Consider the following 20,946-nt stretch of genomic DNA (forward strand, 5'->3'; position numbering starts at 1 on the left):
GGGAGGCGCAGTTGTGTGTCAGGTTGAGGGATGCCTCTGAGACAACCACGGGGAGATGTCACGGTAGGCGGTGGGACCTATGACCTGGGGTTCAGGGAGCAGGGCTGGGCTGGAGACGTAAACTTGGGACACCTCAGTGTTAAAAATTACAGGGTTGGGTGAGGTCACTAAGAGACCGAGTGTGGTTAGAGAAGAAAAGAAGTCTGAGGACAGAGCCTGGAAAGAGTGACAATATGTCCCGGTTTGCTGCAGACAGTCTCGGTCGATGCCTGTTATCAATAGTTTCATTAAAACAAGCTGGGACACGTCTGATCGACTTCCGCTGTATGCTTCCTGATTCCTCCCTGGTCTGTTCTGGTAACATTAGAGACCCATAAACCAAGTTCACACTTTAACACATGGCTAATTAACAATGTCAGTTTTAAATGAGTGCCTTCCAACTGGCTTCGAAGAGAAAAATCAATTACCTTATTTCTAATAATCATTTGATTTTTTTCATCACAATTCAGAGAATCAAAGTGAAGCTTTTGGAAGGTCATTCCTTGAAAAGTGAAATGTCTGACATTACTATGAATGCTATTTAACTTCAGTTAAAACCTTTGAAAATAAAATTATTTTTGCCATGGTAATACAAGTTTTAGTGAGGCCTAGCATCATAAAAACAGTATTCTTACTAAATTAAGAAACCTAGAAAGCAGAAATTTATTTGCATTGGTTACGATGCTTATCTATTTTGTAACTGCATCCAAATAAGCTGCTAAATTTGCATTCTACCAATCAAAATAAGCTGCAGTTGTCAGAATTTACACATTACACATACACGCAGAGGGTAACTGCACTGCAAAATTTTTGTGATGCTACTGATGTTGACTACAAAAATGGCTGCAGCATGGCTGTACGTGCTTTCTCTCTTTGCCATCTGTCATTCGAATTTTAGAATTGTTTGAGCCTTTGAAAAACTACTTTGTAAGTCAATTTAAATGATATACAGTGATATCTAGCTTTTTTTGTAAATAATCCCTTCATATTTTGGTTGCATTTTGTTTCAAATCACTTGGAAATCTTCATTCAGAAGTTTTGATAAATGGACGCCAAAAACCCAAAGCTTCTGTAAGTTTATGGGAAACTGCAATTATTGAAAATGAAGTTTGCAAACAGGAAGATAATGATATTTATCCCTACAAAAGCAAAGGAGGAACTGAACAAATTAAATAAGAGCTCAAAGCGTACTAGTTTTATCTTTTTTAAATGTAGAATTAGAATTGGAAAATCTCCTCTTGCAGGGAAGAATCTTTTTAAGGAGCTTCTATTTTCAACTGGGTAAATTTAGATTCTATACTGAAATGGAATGAAACTGAGAATACTTGTTTTCCGTATCTAAATTGGGCAAAACGTTCAAAACAATTTTGTCTCCTAAAAATATCACAACGTAATAAAAAGTGTTGGCAAGGATGTGGAGGAACTGGAACCCTCACACATTTGCTGGTGGGAGTGGAAGATGGTACAAAACAGCCTGGCAGTTCCTCAGTGGTTAAACATATAGTTACCATGTGATCCAGCAAAATCCCACACCTAGGTATGTACCCAAGAGAAATGAAAACATATGTCCACACAAAAACTTGTATATGAATGTTCACAACATTACCATAATAACCAAAAAGTGGGAAAAACCCAAATGTCCATCAACTGATCATGGATAAACAAAATGGGGTAGAGCCATACAGTGGCATATTATTCAGCAATAAACAGAAGTACTGATATATGCTACAACGTGGATAAACCTTGGAAACATGTTCAGGGAAAGAAGCCAGTCACAAAGGACCACACAGTGTATGGTTCCACTGATACGAAGTGACAGAAGAGGCAAGTCTAGAGACAGTAGATTGGAGAAATGGGAGCGCGGGCTGTCGGAGAGGTGTGGGGTTTCTTTTGGGGGTGATGACAATGTTCTAACGTTGATTGTGAGGGTGGATGCACAACTCTTGTGAATATACTTAAAGCCACTGAACTGTACGCTTTTAAATGGATGTATTGCATGTTACGTGAATGATATCTCAAAGCTGTCAAAGAAGGCTACTCTGAATGGAAGCCAAAGGATAATACTGCAAAGCATTTAGGCTGAAACGTTTGTGCATTTCAACACGGAAGAAAAATTGAGAATATCCTCCACCAGCTACCTTTGCCTTATACTTATTTTTCTAATTAAAAATATTATCAATTAAGGAAATTGAGTCAATTGAGGAATCAGCACTTTCAAACAGATAAACCAAAAGAAGGATGGATAAACAAGCACGGGGAACTATATGCAAAATCCTGTGAGAAACCATAACGGAAAAGTCTACAAAAAAGGATGTATATATATATGTATAGCTGAATCGCTTTGCTGTACGGCAGAAATTAACACAACATTGTAAATCAACTATACTTCAACAAAATAAATTTTTTTAAAAAGATGGGGAAAAGCCCACTACTCAGGGATGATCTTTGTTAGTCTTTTGTTTTCAGTCCTTCATGTGAATGTATCAGGATTTAATGCGTTGTAAAATACGACTGCTCCCATTCAGAACGTATCTGCTTCCATTCCGAGCTTCTCCACCTTTTTTTAATGTATTATATTAGCATTTCCACATTTATTTGTTGGAGTCCCTATCTTAGGCCACTTGGACATTTCGTTTATAGTTGTCTTGAGCTCTACTACTTGTTTGTGGTCAGGAAAAATGTGTGCTAGTCAATATAAACCCAACACATTGTGCAGACAGATGCCTGATACAGAGAAGGCAGTTAATACCTGGTTCTCGATTGAAATGCCGGACGAAACAAAATCCTACTGCCATTCCACCTCTGAAACTACAATCAAAATGGCCTGTTTTGTTTTCTATTTTCATAGGTATCGTGCTCCTGAAGTTTTATTAAGATCTTCAGTTTATAGCTCTCCCATTGACATGTGGGCTGTTGGGAGTATAATGGCTGAACTATACACATTAAGACCACTTTTCCCAGGGACAAGTGAGGTCGATGAAATCTTTAAGATTTGCCAAGTTTTAGGGACTCCCAAAAAAGTAAGTACTTTCATCCTTAAGTTGTTATAACTTTTGATTATTTGTAACTTTTGGCCAGCTAGCTGATATTTCCATTTTCAAAAAGGCTTACGTTTTAAGGGTTAATTTCCTTATAATCAGTCTTTTTTTTTTTATTGGGATGGGATGAGGGTTGCAAGAAGCCAGAATCCCACCAGACTGTGGAGAAAAGGGGCTGACCTTTCCTTAAGAACTTAAGGGAAAATTCTCTATATTTAGAATTCTATGTATTTAACTCTGGTCTGATGACCAGCCGATGACTACCTGCTTAGCCTCGTTCCTACTTGTTCTGTGAACGTCCGTTGGGATCAACTCATTAATGCCAGGTGTCCTGGATTTTATTTTCTCTTAACCTTTTCTTGTTTACATTTATATACCTCTGCCATGGATATTTAATTTCTTGAACTGAGTACTTTTCAATTAACTATTGCATTCAGCTAGACTTCACTTTCTGAGATGCACTTATTTAATACGTTTAAGTATGTATAATTACACCTGGATTAAATGAGCGTGTGCCTTGTAGTGAACATTAGTCAAGTTAAAGCAGCTATTAAAGCTTTAACGTAACTCATTTCCCAGCTGTGTGCAGTTTTTTACGTTGGATGCAATGTATAACATATAATGAGGATCTTTGTAATAATCAGAGTCTTTGTACATCGCTTGTCCTTACTTGTTCAGAGCCACCTGGGTACCATCACCACCACCGAGATCCAAAAGGCCAGAGTTTAACATTTTGAAATTTATGAAAGTGCTTTCTCACTTTTTCCCTAATTCTCAACTCAACTGTTCTTTCTATACTGTTTATAGCACTGAATTGTGTATGTGGTCTGGTATTTTATTTTCACATTTATTTATATGAGTCAACATTAAAATTTTTATACACAAGTGATTTTTATATTATTACTCTGTTTTAAATTGATCATTAAAAACAAATTACTTATTGCCTCCCCTCCCCCACTTATATATTCCTTAAACAGAGTGACTGGCCGGAAGGGTACCAGCTTGCATCCTCTATGAATTTCCGCTTTCCCCAGTGTGTTCCTATAAACTTAAAAACTCTTATTCCCAATGCCAGTAGTGAAGCTATTCAGCTTATGACTGAAATGTTGAGTTGGAATCCAAAGAAACGACCAGCAGCAAGCCAGGTAAGACAGATGTCCCTGGTATAGTTGTGTGTGGGCTTTTTTTTTTTTTTAATTTGAGGTTTTACAATATCGGGGATATTTTTCTTTACAAAGACAAGTCTATTTTCAACCAGAGTTTTACCAAGAGAATTAAGCCCTAAAGCTTAAGGCTTTATGTAATGATTTAACTTCTAGGCATGTAAGATTCTTGGGAGAATTGCAAAAATAGCCACTCCAATGATTTTTCTGTTTTGTGGTTCAAATGAGGAACCCTGTGGAGGTTGAGGCTGAAAGGAATTAATCTCTAATGGTAAAAATTCAGGCATGTCGACACTCTGATCTCTGACTTCTAGCCCCCAGGAGGGTGACAAAATACATTTCTCTTGTTTAAGCCGCCCAATCTGTGGTACTTGTTATAAGAGCCTTAGAAAACTACATGGTGAGGATAACTCTCTGGGGGAATAAAGCTGTATCTCTCTGGCTTCTGAGGTGAGGGCAGAGGCATTTGGATTTACTGTTCCACTTAGATGACGTACACTAGGAGAAATGGATTCTGGACAGAGAATGAATGTCCACTTCAATAACCTTTCAAGGAAGTTTTGAAATCACTATTCTTTCAACATTTATGGAGCACAAACTAAGAAACTAAGTGCCTGGTAGTATGTTAGGTGGTTGGAATTTCAGGTTATGAATATACGACCCCTTTCCTGGCCTGGTGGAACATTCTGCAAGCACTCAATTTTCTACCACACTTTTTTGGGGGACAAAGTGCTTTGATAATTTAGAGACAGTTAACACAGAGAGACGTATAGGGATGATCCTTCCACCCAGAGGAAGGCTGGTGGTAAAATTTAAGGAAGAATTTGCAAAGGAAATGACATTTACACTAGGCATTAAAAATGTTGGAGTTTGCTCACACTTTTTTTCCATCTAGCATATTCCTTTCCCTTCTTTCTCTGGCAAAGTGCTAGAGCTCTCAACGTGGAGGCAGTGGCAGAACCGGAGGATGAATGGGAATGGGGGGATGGTGGGAAATGGGCTAGAAAGACAACTATGAAATAACAAAAAATCAGAGATTTAGAGTTAGAAAAATGTTGACCTGATTTGCACAGGATAGTTTGTATTTTCTGTATGACTCCAAATGTTTATGATGAGCTTGTGTTCCTTTCATAGTTTAAAAGAATAAAGAAGAAAGTAAAAGTCAAAAAAAATTCAGGCATGTGACCAGCTAATTAGGAAGAAACTTGTCACAGGTAGTAAAAGAGCATCTCTTCAGTTAGACAACCTAGTAGACTTTCCGACGCTCTCCTACTGTGTAGAGGACGCAGGTTCCCTTGACACAGCGGTATCATCCCTCCACAGGGCGGGAGTAATGCTCCCTCTCCGGCTCCCACAAGAGGGCAGCGTGTGATACCCATGCTTACCTCCTTTGTGACTATACCCTCAATACCGACGAATCCCGTCTCATGGTCTTAAAAACGCCATGGTTTTATCTGCAAAGGGCTTAAATTAAAAAGTCATAACAGGCTTTATGGTATTCTTATTGTTACTTAAATATAAACTGAGGATTGAAATAAACCAAATAATTATTTGGCTTTTAAAAAATTTAATTTGAGAAGATATTTTCTAAAGGTCAACTGGAAGAACAAATAGGAAAGAATAGCCCAGACAGGTTTGAACAATAATAAATAATCAGAGGACGGTGGTAGGGTTAGACAGCTTGCCCTGTCAAACGTTAAAATAATCTGTAAAATGATAGCAATTACAACAGTGGGGTACTGGCATGAGGTACTTACAGTTGCAGAAGCTGCAAGTCTGTGTAAGGTAAAATCTCTCTATATATGTGTGTATGTATATGAAAGACAATGTTTACGAAAGACTAGAAAGAAGTTCTGAAAAGAAAAACATCAAAATGTGAGCAGTAGTTTTCTCTTGGTGTTGGCTTTAGAGATGATTTTAATTTCTTCTTGAGAACTTTCTATACATTCCTTAATCTATTCAATCAATATTCCCTTAACAAACAGGAAAAAAGAAGTTATTATTTTTTTAAGATCCTCTGTTTCTTTAAGGATGCTAGCTGGTATCTTAAAGAGGAAAAGTTACAGATGAAGCCCTGAAATGACAAAACATTCATAAAGCTTCTAGCTCCAAAATGTACATTACTGACTTAGGAATAGTGACATACTAATTAATGGGGCTACTTAATCCAGAACCTGAGTGCCTTCTGCGTGTCAGGTACTGATGTATTTAAATCGTCTACAGTTGTTGTTGTTGAGTTCCACTGAGCAATGTCCATGTAGTAAACACACACATCAGGTGTGGTGGGGGACACAACGCAGTTTCTAAGGGGAAACTTAGAAGAAAACCTTTTTCTACCTCTGCCAAAATATACGCCTCCCAGCCCTTCACCTCTTCCTTGTTCACTACTTTTTTTTTTGCGGTACGCGGGCCTCTCACTGTTGTGGCCTCTCCCGTTGCGGAGCCTGTGCTCCGGACGTGCAGGCTCAGCGGCCATGGCTCACGGGCCCAGCCGCTCCGCGGCATGTGGGATCTTCCCAGACCTGGGCACGAACCTGTGTCCCCTGCATCGGCAGGCGGACTCTCAACCACTGCGCCACCAGGGAAGCCCTGCCCTGCTTTTTAATGGAAGCAGGGAGACGGGGAGAGGTTACGTTACAGGAGTTGCCTCTGTCCATCTAAAATCTGCCCCTGCACGCCTGCGAAGTTAACTGTGGGTCAGGGCTACGCCTCCACATAGGCGGGTACTGGCTTAGGGCAGGAGGTGCAGGGGAACAGGGCTTCATTATCTTAGGGAGCAGCCCCTTCCCTGATACACACACACAAAACAGCAGAACTGGGAACTTCCCTCCCCACCCAGACATGCAGTACTGATAAGGGGAACTGTATCCACAGCTGAGCTGCACAGAGAGCTTCAGACACTCTCCAGACCAGTTTTCACCAACCTCGGGACTTCTGACATTTTTGACCCGCTAATTCTTTGCTGTGGGGAGTCTGTCCTGTTTGTTGTAGGATACTGAGCAGCATCCCTGACAGCATGCCTAGATGCCCGGAGAGCCTCCCAGCCCCCGAGTTGTGACAATAAAAAAAAAACGTCTCCGAAGAGGCAAAATACCACCAGTTGAGAACCACTGCTCTAGCCTGTGTCACCTAGATGGTCACCAGCTCTGTCCCCTACCCCCCACTTCCATGCAGTAACAGTGATTTGATGACTGATCTAGTGAAAACTCAGTGACCATTTTTACTAGTACTTTTATAGTTTATTCCCATAAGTACTTTCTCTTTGCTGTTATATTGTTAAAGCTTATTTCAATTTCTTAGAATTTTTCTTATTGCTAGTAGACATGTACTTATAGTTAGGCTACAAATAACCCTGAATTTTACATGATGTTAATTATTTAAAATAAACTACGCAGAAGGCTTTCTTAACTCATTTCTTAATGCCTTTATGGAGTCTAAAACATTATCAGTATCTAGTGTTTTAGTTTGAGTTAATCACATCAAATTCAGCCACTGCTTATAAGCTAGACTTTGTTTTTTATACAGTCTTTAAAAGAACAGTTGCCTTGACTGGATGTTAAAATTACAAGTGTGTTATACATTCTTTCTACTAATATGTACTTTTTCATTTTTTTTAATGAAATTTTCTTCTCAAATCATTTTTTTTTCTGGGTATCTTTTTAAAGTCATCACATAAGGGGAAAACTGGATGCTTTCTAAATCTCTGAAGCTTACGTAGACTAGTGATATATGCCTAGCCCAGCGCTGGACAAGAGTTTATATGCAATAAAGTTAGGTGAAACTGTTTTCCATTTGTTATTTCCATGCTTCTTTAGGCATTGAAACACCCATATTTTCAAGTTGGTCAAGTATTAGGCCCTTCCTCACATCATCTGGAATCGAAACAGCCTTTAAATAAGCATGTGCAACCACTAGAGTCCAAGCCACCTGTAGTTGATCTAGAACCTAAGCCTCTGCCAGACATAAGTGACCAGACTGCCGGACAGCCCCAGCCGAAAAACAGCCACCAGCCACTGCAGTCCATCCAGCCGCCACAGAACACGGGTGTCCAGCAAGCGCCCAAGCAGAAGAATCAACAGAAACACCCGCCAACACTATTTCCAAGTATCGTCAGAAACGTGCCAACCGTAAGTAGCCCATAATGACACTTTAGATGCGATGGTTTGGTTCCATTAGGATTTTGTTTCTAGGCATTCTAAAAACGTTGGGGAAGATATAAAAGATGTCCGTCTGTTTCCTTTCTCAATACAGACCCAGAACCCAAAACAGTGTCTGGCACATGGTAAATTCTCAACAAATATCTGTTGAATGAATGAATGAATGAATAATTGTCCACACTGTTTTTGAACCACCTCCAGGGTCTTGAGGTGTCCACATTATCTTTGGGGCAATTCTGACTACTAGAAAGTTCTTCCTCATACTGAGTTAAAATCTGGTTTCTGTAGCTTTTAATAAAAGTTAATCACTCTTCCAGAAAGGCAGCCTTTCAGATATCTGAAAATCGCCCTTACATTATCTGCCCCTTTCTCTAAGAGAAACACCCTCAGTTCCTTCACGTACTCCACAGGGATGTAATTCACTGATGTCTGAGTGACCCTCGGTTCCTGTGTATGAAGGAGCCTTTGAGTCCCCTCACCCTCCTGCTTCCCCTGCCAGAACCGGAGGCAGACAGTAGGTAGGAAATATAAAACAGGGTGAATCACCGCCAACATTCCAGAACCCTGTGTTCACTCGTGCCATCGGGGACTACTTTTTTTTCTTGGAAGGCCCATAAAATGTTGACTCACATTGGGAGGGAAGGAAAGGAAGTTAACATTACTAAATAGCTACTAAGCACTATGCAACACCCTCCCACCCTCTCGTATGCATTCACTAAGTTAAAGTACCCAATAAACTAGCCCGAAATTTTTAGATGGCTGATGAGTTCCAGAGTTGGGATTGAGCATTCTGTTAACTACAATTCCCAAGTCTGTTTTTTACAAGTGCTTCTGCTCAATCACATATTCTATACCTCTCATTGTGTATTTGATCTCTAGAATTCAAAAAATTGGAAGACCTTATCTTTACCTCTCACATTTCTAATAAGTATTTTTGAACCCTTATTTTGTCTTCTCAGTTTAACCATTCTGCCCAGCTTGTCACCAGCTATGGAATGGTTGTTCATTTTTTTCCTCCTGTACCTTCACGATGAACAGAATAGCAATGTACCCTTGGGACAGCAAGCCACTAGAACCTTCTTCTAGATGGATACCGATCCATTAATCAGTACTCTTGGTCAGATTACTGAACTATGTACTTGTCTCAGTCTGCTCAGGCTGCCATAAGAAAATACCATAGATTAGGTGGCTTAAATAACAAAAATTTACTTTCTCACACTTCTGGAGGTTGGGAAGTCCAAGATCAAGGTGCCAGCCAACCTGATTCCTGATGGGGCCCTCCTCCTGATTTGTAGAAAGCACCTTCTTGCTTTGTCCACATGGCAGAGAGAGAAAGCAGCTCCCTGGATTCTCTTCTTCTAAGGGCACTAATCCCACCATGAGGGTCCCCACCCTCATGACCTCATCTCATCCCCAGTTACCTCCCAAAGCCCCATCTCCAAATACCAACCCATTGGAGTTGGGGTATAAATTTTGGTGGGACATAAACATTCAGCCCATGACAGTACTGATGCTCCTTTGTTGTCCTTTCATTACTTCATTTCTTTGATAGCATGAAAGAAGACCCTGTCACCTCCTTTGCTGAAGGCCATATAGACTACATGCATTCGTTGTCTGCTTTTTATGAAAAATGGTGGCCTGTGTGATCTACCACCTTTTTTCCTTAGTGCTCAAAAACTTTCTCTTTAATAACTGATGTTAGAATCTTTGCCCTCATCTGGTACCAAACTTATTAATGTGGAGTTTGCAAAAATCCACCTTCTACTTTATAAAAATTATTAATATTTATCCCTTTCCAATCTTCTTAGACATGAGATGACTTGATGTTACTGGCATTGTTCAGCAGGACCCTTACATACACTTCAGCTGAAATAAATAAGAGTCTCGGACTCAGCCAAGTATAACTTTTGATTAACTCTACTCACCTGGAGCTTTAGATCTTCTTATTCTCCTTAGTCTGGAGCTCATTCTCTCTGACTAAGAAACAAGAGTATAAGAGAAGTTGGCAAATACCACTTTTTGTTCATCATCCATCACTGCGGCACCATCAGCTTCAAGCAATGGCATATCCATTCTTTAAGCATCTTCTTACTTCATACACAGCTGTATTTGCTGACCTTGCTTCCAAATTCCCCAATTTTCCATTGCCTTTTGGATTTTTCAGTTTATATGCCCCCAAACCACCCCATGGTCTGCCCCAGACCAGGTCTTCTTCCTCATTCCTTATTTTTGTTAACAGAGCTACCATTCTGAGACAGTCAGGCTCACATTTTTAAAGCCATCCCTGCCTTTCCTTCTCTGTGTCCAACAGGATTACATTCAGTGACTTATGACAGAACCTGACCACTGTGGCTTAAACCACGAGGGGTTGTTTTTCTCTCATGGCGAGAAGGCGGGTGGTGGGTAAGCCAGGGCTGGTGCAGCTCATAAAAGGAACCAGACTGCTCTGTCTTCCTGCTCTACTGCCCTCCTCAGCAGGTGACTCTCGGTCCTGTGGCCACAGCTGGCTGCTGCTCCTTTGGGGTTGCATCTGCCTTCCAGAAGGGGGAAGAGTGGAAGACACTGGCACAGGCCGGCAGAGCCTAAACTGTTTCTCGTGGAAGCCCCTCCCAACAGACTTGCACTTACAACTCACCGGCTAGGTCATGTCCCATGGCTACACAGAGCTGCAAGGGAGGCTGGCATTTCAGATCTTTTACATGGGCATATTGCTGCCCTGAACAAAATCTTAGTGAGGAAGCAGTGTCTGCTACACTCTCCTTGACCTCTGTTCGGAGAGACAGAAAAAAGTCCAGACCTTTTATTTCTTGTTAACAGCAAATGTATTCCTTCCTGAGCTTTCCAACCACCATGAACCCGTGGCTCTTGTTACGGCATACCACTGTAACTGCAAAGGCCTCCTATCTAAGGAGCCTGACCTTTCTCGAATGTTGCCTTTATCACATCACTTTTTAATCTCAAAAACATCCAGTGTTCTCCACTGCCCATAGGACAGCTGCAATGTCCCAGGCATACAATGAAGGCCCTTCATCATATAGCATCGGCCTGTCTTTACAACCCTATCCTCCATCCAGCACGAACCATCTGCTTCAGTAAACGCAGTCTGCCCTTTCCCCCTGGAACACACTCTGGCACTTTCCTATTAAAAAGCTGTCCTCTATGCATCTCCTCTTCCAAACTCTAGAATACCAACCACAACAATACCTAACCTACAGTAATGCTTATGTGCCAGGCCCTAACCTAAAAACTTTCGATGTATTTTACTATCAAATCCGAAAACACTAAGTTAGATAAATACTGTATGTCGCCATTTAAGGAGAAGGAAACTAAGGCTTTGAAAAGTTAAGTCATTTGCCCAAAGAGACACAGCCACACGTGGCAGTTTTCCAGATTACACATCAACGAAGAGTCCATTCTGATCCTACGTATTCAAGACTTCCCCAACCCAAGTTCACAGAGATCTGTCCTCTCTCAATTTCCTATCATATTTTTAGCATGTGCTACCTATTTTTTAATACTTTTAAATATGTATATATGTTATCTCCTGAACTGTATGGAAAGCTCCCTGAGGATGGGGACTCAGCATCATATATAATAGCTTGCACATAAAAGGCATTCGGAACCCGATTAAAGATGACGATACTGGTTTCCCACCACAGAAGCCAAATGGCACTCTGGGCCATAAAGGTGCCAGGAGGCGTTGGGGTCAGGCTGTGTTCAAGGCTGAAGACGGTTGGGAAGAGTTTGAGGACTGTGACTTCGGGGTCTCCCATTCCAAGAAGCCAAGCATGAGTGTTTTCAAAGAAACGAGGAAAACAGATTCTCCATTTCGGTAAGATTTCACATTTCTCGGGAAAATATGTTTTCACCTGGCATCAACTTTACTCATTAAGTATAAATGAGTGTACGTATTAAAAGACAAGAAGTAGCTTAACATCGTTTCTCCGTCAAATCCAGACCTCTGTGCTCACCTCTGAAAAAGCAAGACTCCTGACTCCCTCACAGTGACGGCGCTCAGCACCAGTGGCTGGGCGTGTGTGGAGGCAGTTCTAGTTCAGTTTCTCGTGCCCCCTGTTAAATTATGATCCCCATAATTCCCATTTGAAATCCACGTGCCTCTTCTCAAAAAGCAAAGCACAATCTACAAAGGTAACGGTTTCCTCTGGTGGTGGCGTTCAGAGTTAATCATTTATTTGCCTGCTGTTCTAAACATTTTTGATCATTTTCTGAACTTTTCCTGGAAGTCTGGCATCTCTAGCAATCCCTTTTCAGTTGGCATCATCATTAGCGCATTATTCAACTTGGAGGTGAAGATGGGTGAAATTTTGGTGAATATTTTGGGAGAATATTTTCCTTGTCCCTGCCCCGCCTTTGAACAGAAGAGGAATAGGGAGAAAAGACGGCGCATGAGTCAGGGAAATTTCTCTCACAGCTGGTTGGCGCTGCACGGTGCAGAAGTCTGCACTTTGGAGTACACATACCTCTGAAGGTAGATGAAGACTTCCCATGAGGAGATAATTCTCAGCCAGTCAATTTCCAGATCCCCAAGTTCCACAGGTACTCCTCCCTAAAATCCACAAACTTGAGAATAAACAGAATAAACCTGCTGAATCCCCCTTCCACTTTTAAGTCACAAAGTCACACCTCTCAGCCACTTCCAATCTTGCCGAGCACGAGAGTGTAACAAGCGCTGAGGTGCTAACCAAAGGGACAGATCAGAAGACTGGCTGTTCACCCTTCCTGGTCCTGTATGTATTTCTCTTAAGGGGAAAACCCGGCATTTAGAAACAGGGTATTTTAGCCTGTGTTGGAAAGCAGGGTGTAAACACAGTGGCCAGAAATGAGTAGGGCTGTTTCTAATGAAGGGGGCTCCCTGTGTCCAGGGCCACCCCAAAGTGGTGGCCAGCAGTTCAAAGGGCCAATCACATCAGTGTCCATCCCTGAGGGGGTCGACGTGGTGAGCAGGACTTTCCGGGGGGGGGGAACCACAGAGGCCTGGGGTCAGACAGGTGACGAGAGCTGGCCAGGGGGGCCAGGCCTCAGCACAGGAAGAGGCCCGGTCACAGGTGGGAGAGAAGGTCGTGGTGCAGGGCTGCACACAGAGCGACAGGCAGCAAAACCAATCGCAGCCCCATCCTCTGGCAGCGAAGGCTGCCGCTCGGACAGATGGCCTCGGGAACTAGACAGAGCTAAGCCTGGATGCCGGAAGACCTCCGTTCCTACACAGAACTGGGGCCGTAGGAGGCCGGACACTGGGGGACAGAGGCACCCCGCCAGGCACCCAGCCAAGCGCTCGCCACCGCCCAAGTCGATTCTGCCTTCTGGGGAACAGGCACATCTCAACAAATGCATGATGTCTCTGTATGTCGTTAGGCTCTTTGGAAATTCTGTTTGGGGACTTTCCTACACTTCCCCACTTCAGTTCTCTTAGCCCAGCCTAAACCGTGTTCTAACCTTAGTGGTTACACACTGCTGGAGTAGCCAGCTGGAGATGGCTGTGATTCTCTTCCCTTCCAACATGCCATCTTCCCACATCACAAATCCACAGCTGCAGCTGTCGCAGGAAAAATGGAAACATACTGCACACAGGCAGTTTGCTGCTTAGTTACAAAGCTTTCTGCCTCATACTGTCCAGTATTAGGAATGATTCTATGCACTGCCCGATATCTACTCAGGGAGAGGGACTGTCATTTAGTGCTCCTATCGGCAGAACGTCTCTGATGGAAACCACTGACTGGCTTGAAAAGACGGGCGGAGGGTGGGCGAGAGCATAGCCGCCGTCATCTTCCCGTTCTTCACCCGGTGATGCTACTTTATGTTGACTTTCAAGGCTTCCAGAGTCAGTACCTGCAGGCCCCAACCACTCAACAGGGGAAAACAAGAACTTACCCGCTGCTATTTCCCTAAAATCTGATCCTGAACTGTCAACTGCTTCAACAGCTAAACAGTACTATTTGAAACAATCAAGATACCTTCCAGGTAAGCAGAAAAAATAAAATGTTTCCTGGTAACTAGAATAGTTAATAGGTCATGCTCCAGGGTCTTTGAATCTCTGAAGAAAGGGCACCAGTGAAATACAATCACAGTGCTCTTTGCGGGCTCAGCCTGTCACCGGGGACTTTTCTGGACCTCCTGCCTCTGTGAAGTCTGCTCAGGAAATGCCTGGCAGCCACCAATCAAGATGACGAGTATGCTTCAGAAAATACCACCCTCCCCCACCAAAGCTATGCCTTCTGTAAACTGTATTCAAACAATTCTGCACTCCCATTACCAGTTCTTATAAGAGGTAGAATTTTATACTGTTTCCTAAATGATCTGATTTGTGTTTTTAAAAGATCATTCTGGCTGCTAGGTAGACCACGCTAGGGGCTCAAAAAGGGTAGGGGACTGGTCGAGGGGCCCAAGGAGACTGGTCAGGAGGCCACTGCACACGTCTGGATAGAGAGGGTGATGACTTGTTCCTTAGGACGGTGAGAGGAGTGGGAATTAAGACCGGAAGAGAGGGTGCACTTTTGAAAGGTGCAAAGACACCAGTTTAGTAAGTTTCGGTGCTGAAACCGTGAGGAAGTTCGGATCTGACTGCAAAAGCAGGGGTGTAATAAAGTTTCCAGAACACAGATTCATGGGGGACACTTTTCCCTGTTTAAAAAAGAAAGAAAATTGAATCCATTTCACTGAAATAAAATCAGTGCTTCATCCTCGCTGTAGAAGTGCGCCCTCTGGTGGTGGAAAAGGGTATTGTAAAATTTTTGGCAGACACCTGTTTTCCCAGCTCTGTTTGCTCCCCTCATGCAGTTTTCAGAAACGTATTTCAGGGTATCTGAGACCCATCTGATCATTTCCTTTTTCACCAGAAAGATCTAACAAATTCTACTAATTACGCTGGGTCAGAAGCATGGCTGTAATTGAAGCCTAAGAAATAGACTCAAAATTAGAACGAACTGTTTGAAATCTAAACCTGAGCCTGACTGTACCCTATTTTGGCATGTTTGGTCTCAAAGATGGCCCCTCTAGAGCTGGGTGAGATCTGAAACTAGAACTGAGCTCAGTTCAGTCACTTGGACAAACATTTACTGAGCACCTATCGTGATCCAGCAACTGCAGAGGACAGAAATGCAAAGGAGAAGTGATCCTTGACATTTATTTACGGTCTGTAGTTAATTCACTGAATATCCTCAGGAATAACAAAGAGTATTAACTTTGGGGGCCTTCCTTTTTTTTTTTTTTTTTTACCATAAAGCCAAGTATTAAGGTCTTATTAAGCATCAACTTTTAGGGTCATGGAAGCTCTAGAAATGTACCATATAATTTCAGGGCAGCCTGACATTATACTACAATGACTGGCAGATCTGTGACACTGGCCTTCAGGGAGAGGGACGCAAGAGTCATAGTTATTGACCTGCTACTGACCGGCTGTGTACTGGAGCACGACTCTTGAGATTCTGTTTTCTGTTACTTAACGACGGGACTGCAGTCATCCATCAGCTCGCCCCGTAAGCTTTGGGTACTCAATTATCACAAGGTAGTTGTTGCAAATAGAGTAGACAGTGGAGGTGCTAACGATCTCAGCGGTGCCCTCTGCTCTCACTCCTGGTCCCAGCACTTTTGAAACCCTGTTCTGTGGATCCTTCTCGAGCCCCATTATCACTTATGGTCCTTCCTTCCACCCAGTGTATCCAACGTCCTGTGTCATTTGTATATGTGCCTCTCCTACTGCGTTTTAAGTTTCTTAGCGAGACCCACGAACTCCCCTGTGATCCGCTGCCTGCTCCCCTCTCCAGCCTCACTCTGGGCCACGACCTGCCCCTGCTCCATCCTTGCCGAGGACTCCGAGTTCTTCCGCTTCCCAGGTCCACTGCCCACACTGACGCCTCTCCCAGGAACACATCTCCCCAACTCCTACCAAGTCCTTATCATGATTCACACTCCAGCTTAAAATTTCCTTTTTAGAAGACTGGCTTTGTGGCTTCTGTTTTTTGCAGCCTTGGCGCCAGATTCTTCTGCATAATTTGCACACTGCTAATTACTCACCTAATTATCTATAACTGTTCATGTCTCCCTTCTCACTAGAGTAGATTATAAGAGCCACAAGGGCAGAAACTGGTCTACTTTGTTCACCACTTTTTCTCCAGTGCCACACACACTGCCTGGCACGTGGTAGGTGCTCAGTAAATATTTGCTGACTGACTTTTTTAATGTCCTTTGAGGGGACGGGATGATAGTATATTAATTTTTGCTTCTCTTTAACGGTGTTTGGTTATAGAAGGTACCCCAGAAAAGCTTGTAAACTAATACGTTTTAAAATTCCAGATTTTGTCTATTTCCAAGAATATTGAAATCTTTTAACAAAGAGTTAAAGCAATTATTTTCAATAGTGTAGTATGTATTTACTGGGAAAAAAAAAGGACTACGGATATCACAAGGCTAATCGTATTAAAATAATTTAAGTATTCAGGGCCCATTCTTTGTTGTATTTATAAAAAAATATTCACCTAGGGCTTCCCTGGTGGCGCAGTGGTTGAGAGTCGGCCTGCCGATTCAGGGGACATGGGTTTGTGCCCCGGTCCGGGAGGATCCCACATGCCGCGGAGCGGCTGGGCCCGTGAGCCGTGGCCGCTGAGCCTGCGCGTCCGGAGCCTGTGCTCTGCAACAGGAGAGGCCACAACAGTGAGAGGCCCGCGTACCGCAGGAAAAAAAAAAAAAAAAAAAATTCACCCGAAGAGATTTGTAGTTTTCTCCCCTGACCTTGCACCTTCTTTGGGGGTAAATATCGCGCGCGCGCGCGCGCGCGCGCGTGTGTGTGTGTGTGTGTGTGTGTGTGTTTAACCTGAGTAATTGCTACCTAGTGCATCTTCTTTATTGTCAGGGAATTGCCTATTATAGTTCTATTTGTAGGTATTTTATTAGAAACCAAAATCCATAAAGAGGAATATCCTACAATAAAGGGGAATGATCTACCTGATGGAGTGTTTCCTTAGAGAACTGATGACAGGTAACCTTGTGGCTTGGTTTGGAACAACCAGGCTTGTTTCTGGCTTTAAAACAATGAATATTATTATATGTCTCATAAATGTGAAACCTTGCCAAGGAGTTCACTTTGGGAAAAGTCAAAGCTCCCCCGAACAGGGACTGACCCTCTCTCTACATTAATAGTAGTCCTCGGTAAGGATGTTTTCTACACTAAAGAGAACTCTACACGTATGACCTGGAGGCTTAGACAGTGTGATGTCTCTGGTGGCTGCTAAGCTGAACCCAATTTAATTATCAGTCAAAAGAAAGCAAGTTCAGGAAGTTCTCAAATCTCTTAAAACTAGGTTAAAACAACACCCTTTGACCACTGGGACCAAAGTCCAAGGCCGAGTCCACATTTCACAGATTTCAGAAAATCATAAACAATTAGCTGTTTATATTTTACTATATCCAATATGCAAATAAGCTTCACGGATGGATCTTTACATGTACTTCCGAACTTCTCAGTTCCCCTGGGTTCTTGGCCGCGTGTCTGTTTTCCCCAGCTACCCCAAGTGTTCCTCATGGGTCTGGCACAGAGCATACACTCAAAATAAGTGTATGACATGGAAATATCTTTTGGAAGAAAATTTTTGTGCCACCTCAAATTTTAAGAGACATTTAGCAAGAAATGTCCAATGTTTATCATTACTTGTATTACAGAAAATAACTTAACATTTCTAAAAGACACCGTGAGGATTCCAGGTTATTGTATTTAGGGCTGAGGATCATCTGAGGGTCCATCAAAAAGCAAGTATTTGCTACACTGTAGCCAAAATTTATTTCCATTCCCTCACATTCTTTCTAGTCTTAGTTTGAATGTATATTTTTCCTTCAAGTTTATGATCACACTCTAACCTTTGAAATGACTGTTTTGTTCTTCTAAGGTGTAAACCCCAAGAACGTGTCCTTGATAGCCAGTGGAAAGGATACGAACCCATATACCTGGAATAGCCAGTTATTTCCTAAGTCGTTGGGACCCACGGGGGCAGAACTTGCTTTCAAAAGGAGTAATGCAGGTAAAGCAAGACTACATTTAAAGTATGAACTTACACTGTTTTCCTTCTGCGGATTTTTACTTTTAAATGTTTCCTTTTTCCCCAAAGTGTAAAAATATGTGGGGTGCCAGTCAAAGGGCTAGTTTGATATATTGGTGTCAGTGTTGAGAAAGTGAGTAACTCTGATGACTGGGGAACAAATAAATCCTTTTTAAGTCAAGTGGTTTCCAGTTCTTAGCTTTTAAAAAATTGAAGGAGAACCTAATTGAGTTATAGCTAATAGATAATTAAAAATCATTTGTGAAAATAACAACACTGTAAATCAACTGTACTCCAACAGAAAATGAAAGTTTTTTTGAAATCATTTTTTATGAGATCACTATGTGATATTTGATCTGTAACTCTGAATAGTGTTCAAAGACTATAGTAACAAAGCTGTAACAAAACACTTTTCATTTCCAACTATGCATTTACAAGATTTCTCCTTGCTTCCCATCTTTAAAAAAAAAAATGAAGCTGAATCCTGTCTGATTTTAGCAATAAGTAATATTTATTGATGGATACATGAACCACTTGAAAAAGGTCCCATCTTTCTCATTAAGAGATGAATTTCCAAGAAAAATCTGACTTTTCACTTTTAATAATCAAATTCTGTAATATTCATCTTTTTTGATAAATTATATACAACGAATCATTCTAACTATAATTAACTTAATCCAGAGAAAAGTATTTTAATATACTTATGGTTGGTTACAAGAAATGTTTTTAAAGTTTCAACCTATGCACATTTTTTTTTTTTTTTTTTTGCGGTAGGCGGGCCTCTCACTGTTGTGGCCTCTCCCCTTGCAGAGCACAGGCTCCGGATGCGCAGGCTCAGCAGCCATGGCTCACGGGCCCAGCCGCTCTGCGGCATGTGGGATCTTCCCAGACCGGGGCACGAACCCGTGTCCCCTGCATCGGCAGGCGGACTCTCAACCACTGCGCCACCAGGGAAGCCCCTCAACCTATGCACATTTTTGACTGGTTAATTTAAAGACTTTAAAATTATATTCAGATAAAATTTGGGAGTTGACATATGAATGAAAATAAAATTTTAGAGAGAAAAGGGATTCATGTGAAATTTCTACCTGTTAAAAAGGACTGTGGTCATGTATTTCTTTTTTTTTTTTTGGCCTTACCACGTGGCATGTGCGATCTTAGTTCCCGGACCGGGAATCGAACGGTGCCCCCTGCAGTAGGAGGGCAGAGTCTTAACCACTGGACCACCAGGGAAGTCCCATGTGGTCATGTATTTCTTAAGTCAGTACTGGTGAGCATAAAATCACTATGGTATTTAGATTCCACTGATTATATTTAAAAGAGATGTAATAGTTTTATTTTTAAATGTCTATAATTACAGTGTGCCAGAAGTTAAATCCTTTGGAACTGTAAAACTTATGAGGAAACATTTTAGATATCAGCTTGAAGTGTCTGAAGGGGTAGAGAGTTCTTTCTTAAAAAATATGTAGGTGGTATTGGATCAAAAGAGTTTGAGGGTCACTGTGTAGCAACTGAGGCGTCTCCTGAGGTGTTCTGATGTGACATCAAATGCTCTGGGTATTTTATCCATTTAATAGTGCTGTGGGCACTGCAATTTGCTAATTTTTCTCAGTTATTTAAAAATAATCACTGAATCAAGTGGTTAAATACAATCAGGTGAAATGACGGCTGCACAACTAACTTTGAGTCTCAGGGAAATATACGACTGACACCAAATGAAAGCTGAGACAGCACTGAGAGCAGTTTCTCAGAGAAACATTTTAAGGTTTCTTTCTGCATCTTTTCATTAATCATGGAATCCATTTTTTCTCTGCTTTTCCTATATTTCTCTGCTTTTCCTAACATTCTCCTTATTGTTCATTCCTTCCTTCCATCTGCCTTCTCTTTAGAAGAAAGCATAATTAAACCAATTGAAAAACTATCATGCAATGAAAGTTTTCCTGAAAAATTACAGGACTCACAAGGTAATTTCTGGGCCTCGTAGATGAGTACAATTTGTTCTTTGAATCTCCTGTCCAATTTTCTTCTCAACATCTACCCCAAATCTTGTCATAAAAGGCCACTACGAAGGCCAAGGTCACCTGCTTTTAGGGGTCAGATCAGGACTGGGACAGACAGAAGCATCCACACCATCAAGAACCTCTTTCTTTCATAGTTGGAATTCTAAGAGTAATTAGCTCTCAAAAAGCTCTATGCTTGTCTTCTTAAATTAATTATGGCAAGTTAAAGAAATCAAGCAAATCTACTAAAAATAATTAAAAGAATATTTTCTAATTTTATAACCAATATTCCTGGAAAATGTTTTTTTAAGTTCTGAGACTCATTTCTGAGCATGAACCGTCATTTAAAAGAAAAAGTTAACCAAGTTCATAGAGATGATGGATTTCCTAGAATTTTGCTGTCAGTGGTTTAAACAGTGCTAACTATTGGCTCCAACCTAAAAATTTGCAGCTCACAAGGTACTTCAAATGAAAAGCCAAAATAATTTAAGAAGACAATTTTC

General features: G+C 41.6%; 1 protein-coding gene across 4 annotated transcripts in view; it reads left to right on the forward strand.

Annotated features, from left to right (window-relative positions):
* MAK (male germ cell associated kinase) overlaps positions 1 to 20,946 on the forward strand; it is a 43,555-nt gene that overhangs the window by 14,906 nt on the left and 7,703 nt on the right. For 3 of the 4 annotated variants that reach the window (XM_081247575.1, XM_081247576.1, XM_081247577.1), the window contains 6 exons: positions 2,888 to 3,059; positions 4,055 to 4,222; positions 8,056 to 8,367; positions 12,057 to 12,229; positions 14,228 to 14,376; positions 18,294 to 18,425. In XM_081247575.1, coding sequence (XP_081103701.1) covers positions 2,888 to 3,059; positions 4,055 to 4,222; positions 8,056 to 8,367; positions 12,057 to 12,229; positions 14,228 to 14,376; positions 18,294 to 18,425 — 1,106 coding nt within the window. Of the gene's footprint in view, positions 1 to 2,887; positions 3,060 to 4,054; positions 4,223 to 8,055; positions 8,368 to 12,056; positions 12,230 to 14,227; positions 14,377 to 18,293; positions 18,426 to 20,332; positions 20,408 to 20,946 lie in introns of all 4 variants that reach the window. The other variant, XM_081247574.1, reaches the window with a different exon arrangement.

Source organism: Mesoplodon bidens (genome assembly GCF_964165515.1).
Source record: "Mesoplodon bidens genome assembly, chromosome: 10".
Classification (NCBI taxonomy): Eukaryota; Metazoa; Chordata; class Mammalia; order Artiodactyla; family Ziphiidae; genus Mesoplodon; species Mesoplodon bidens.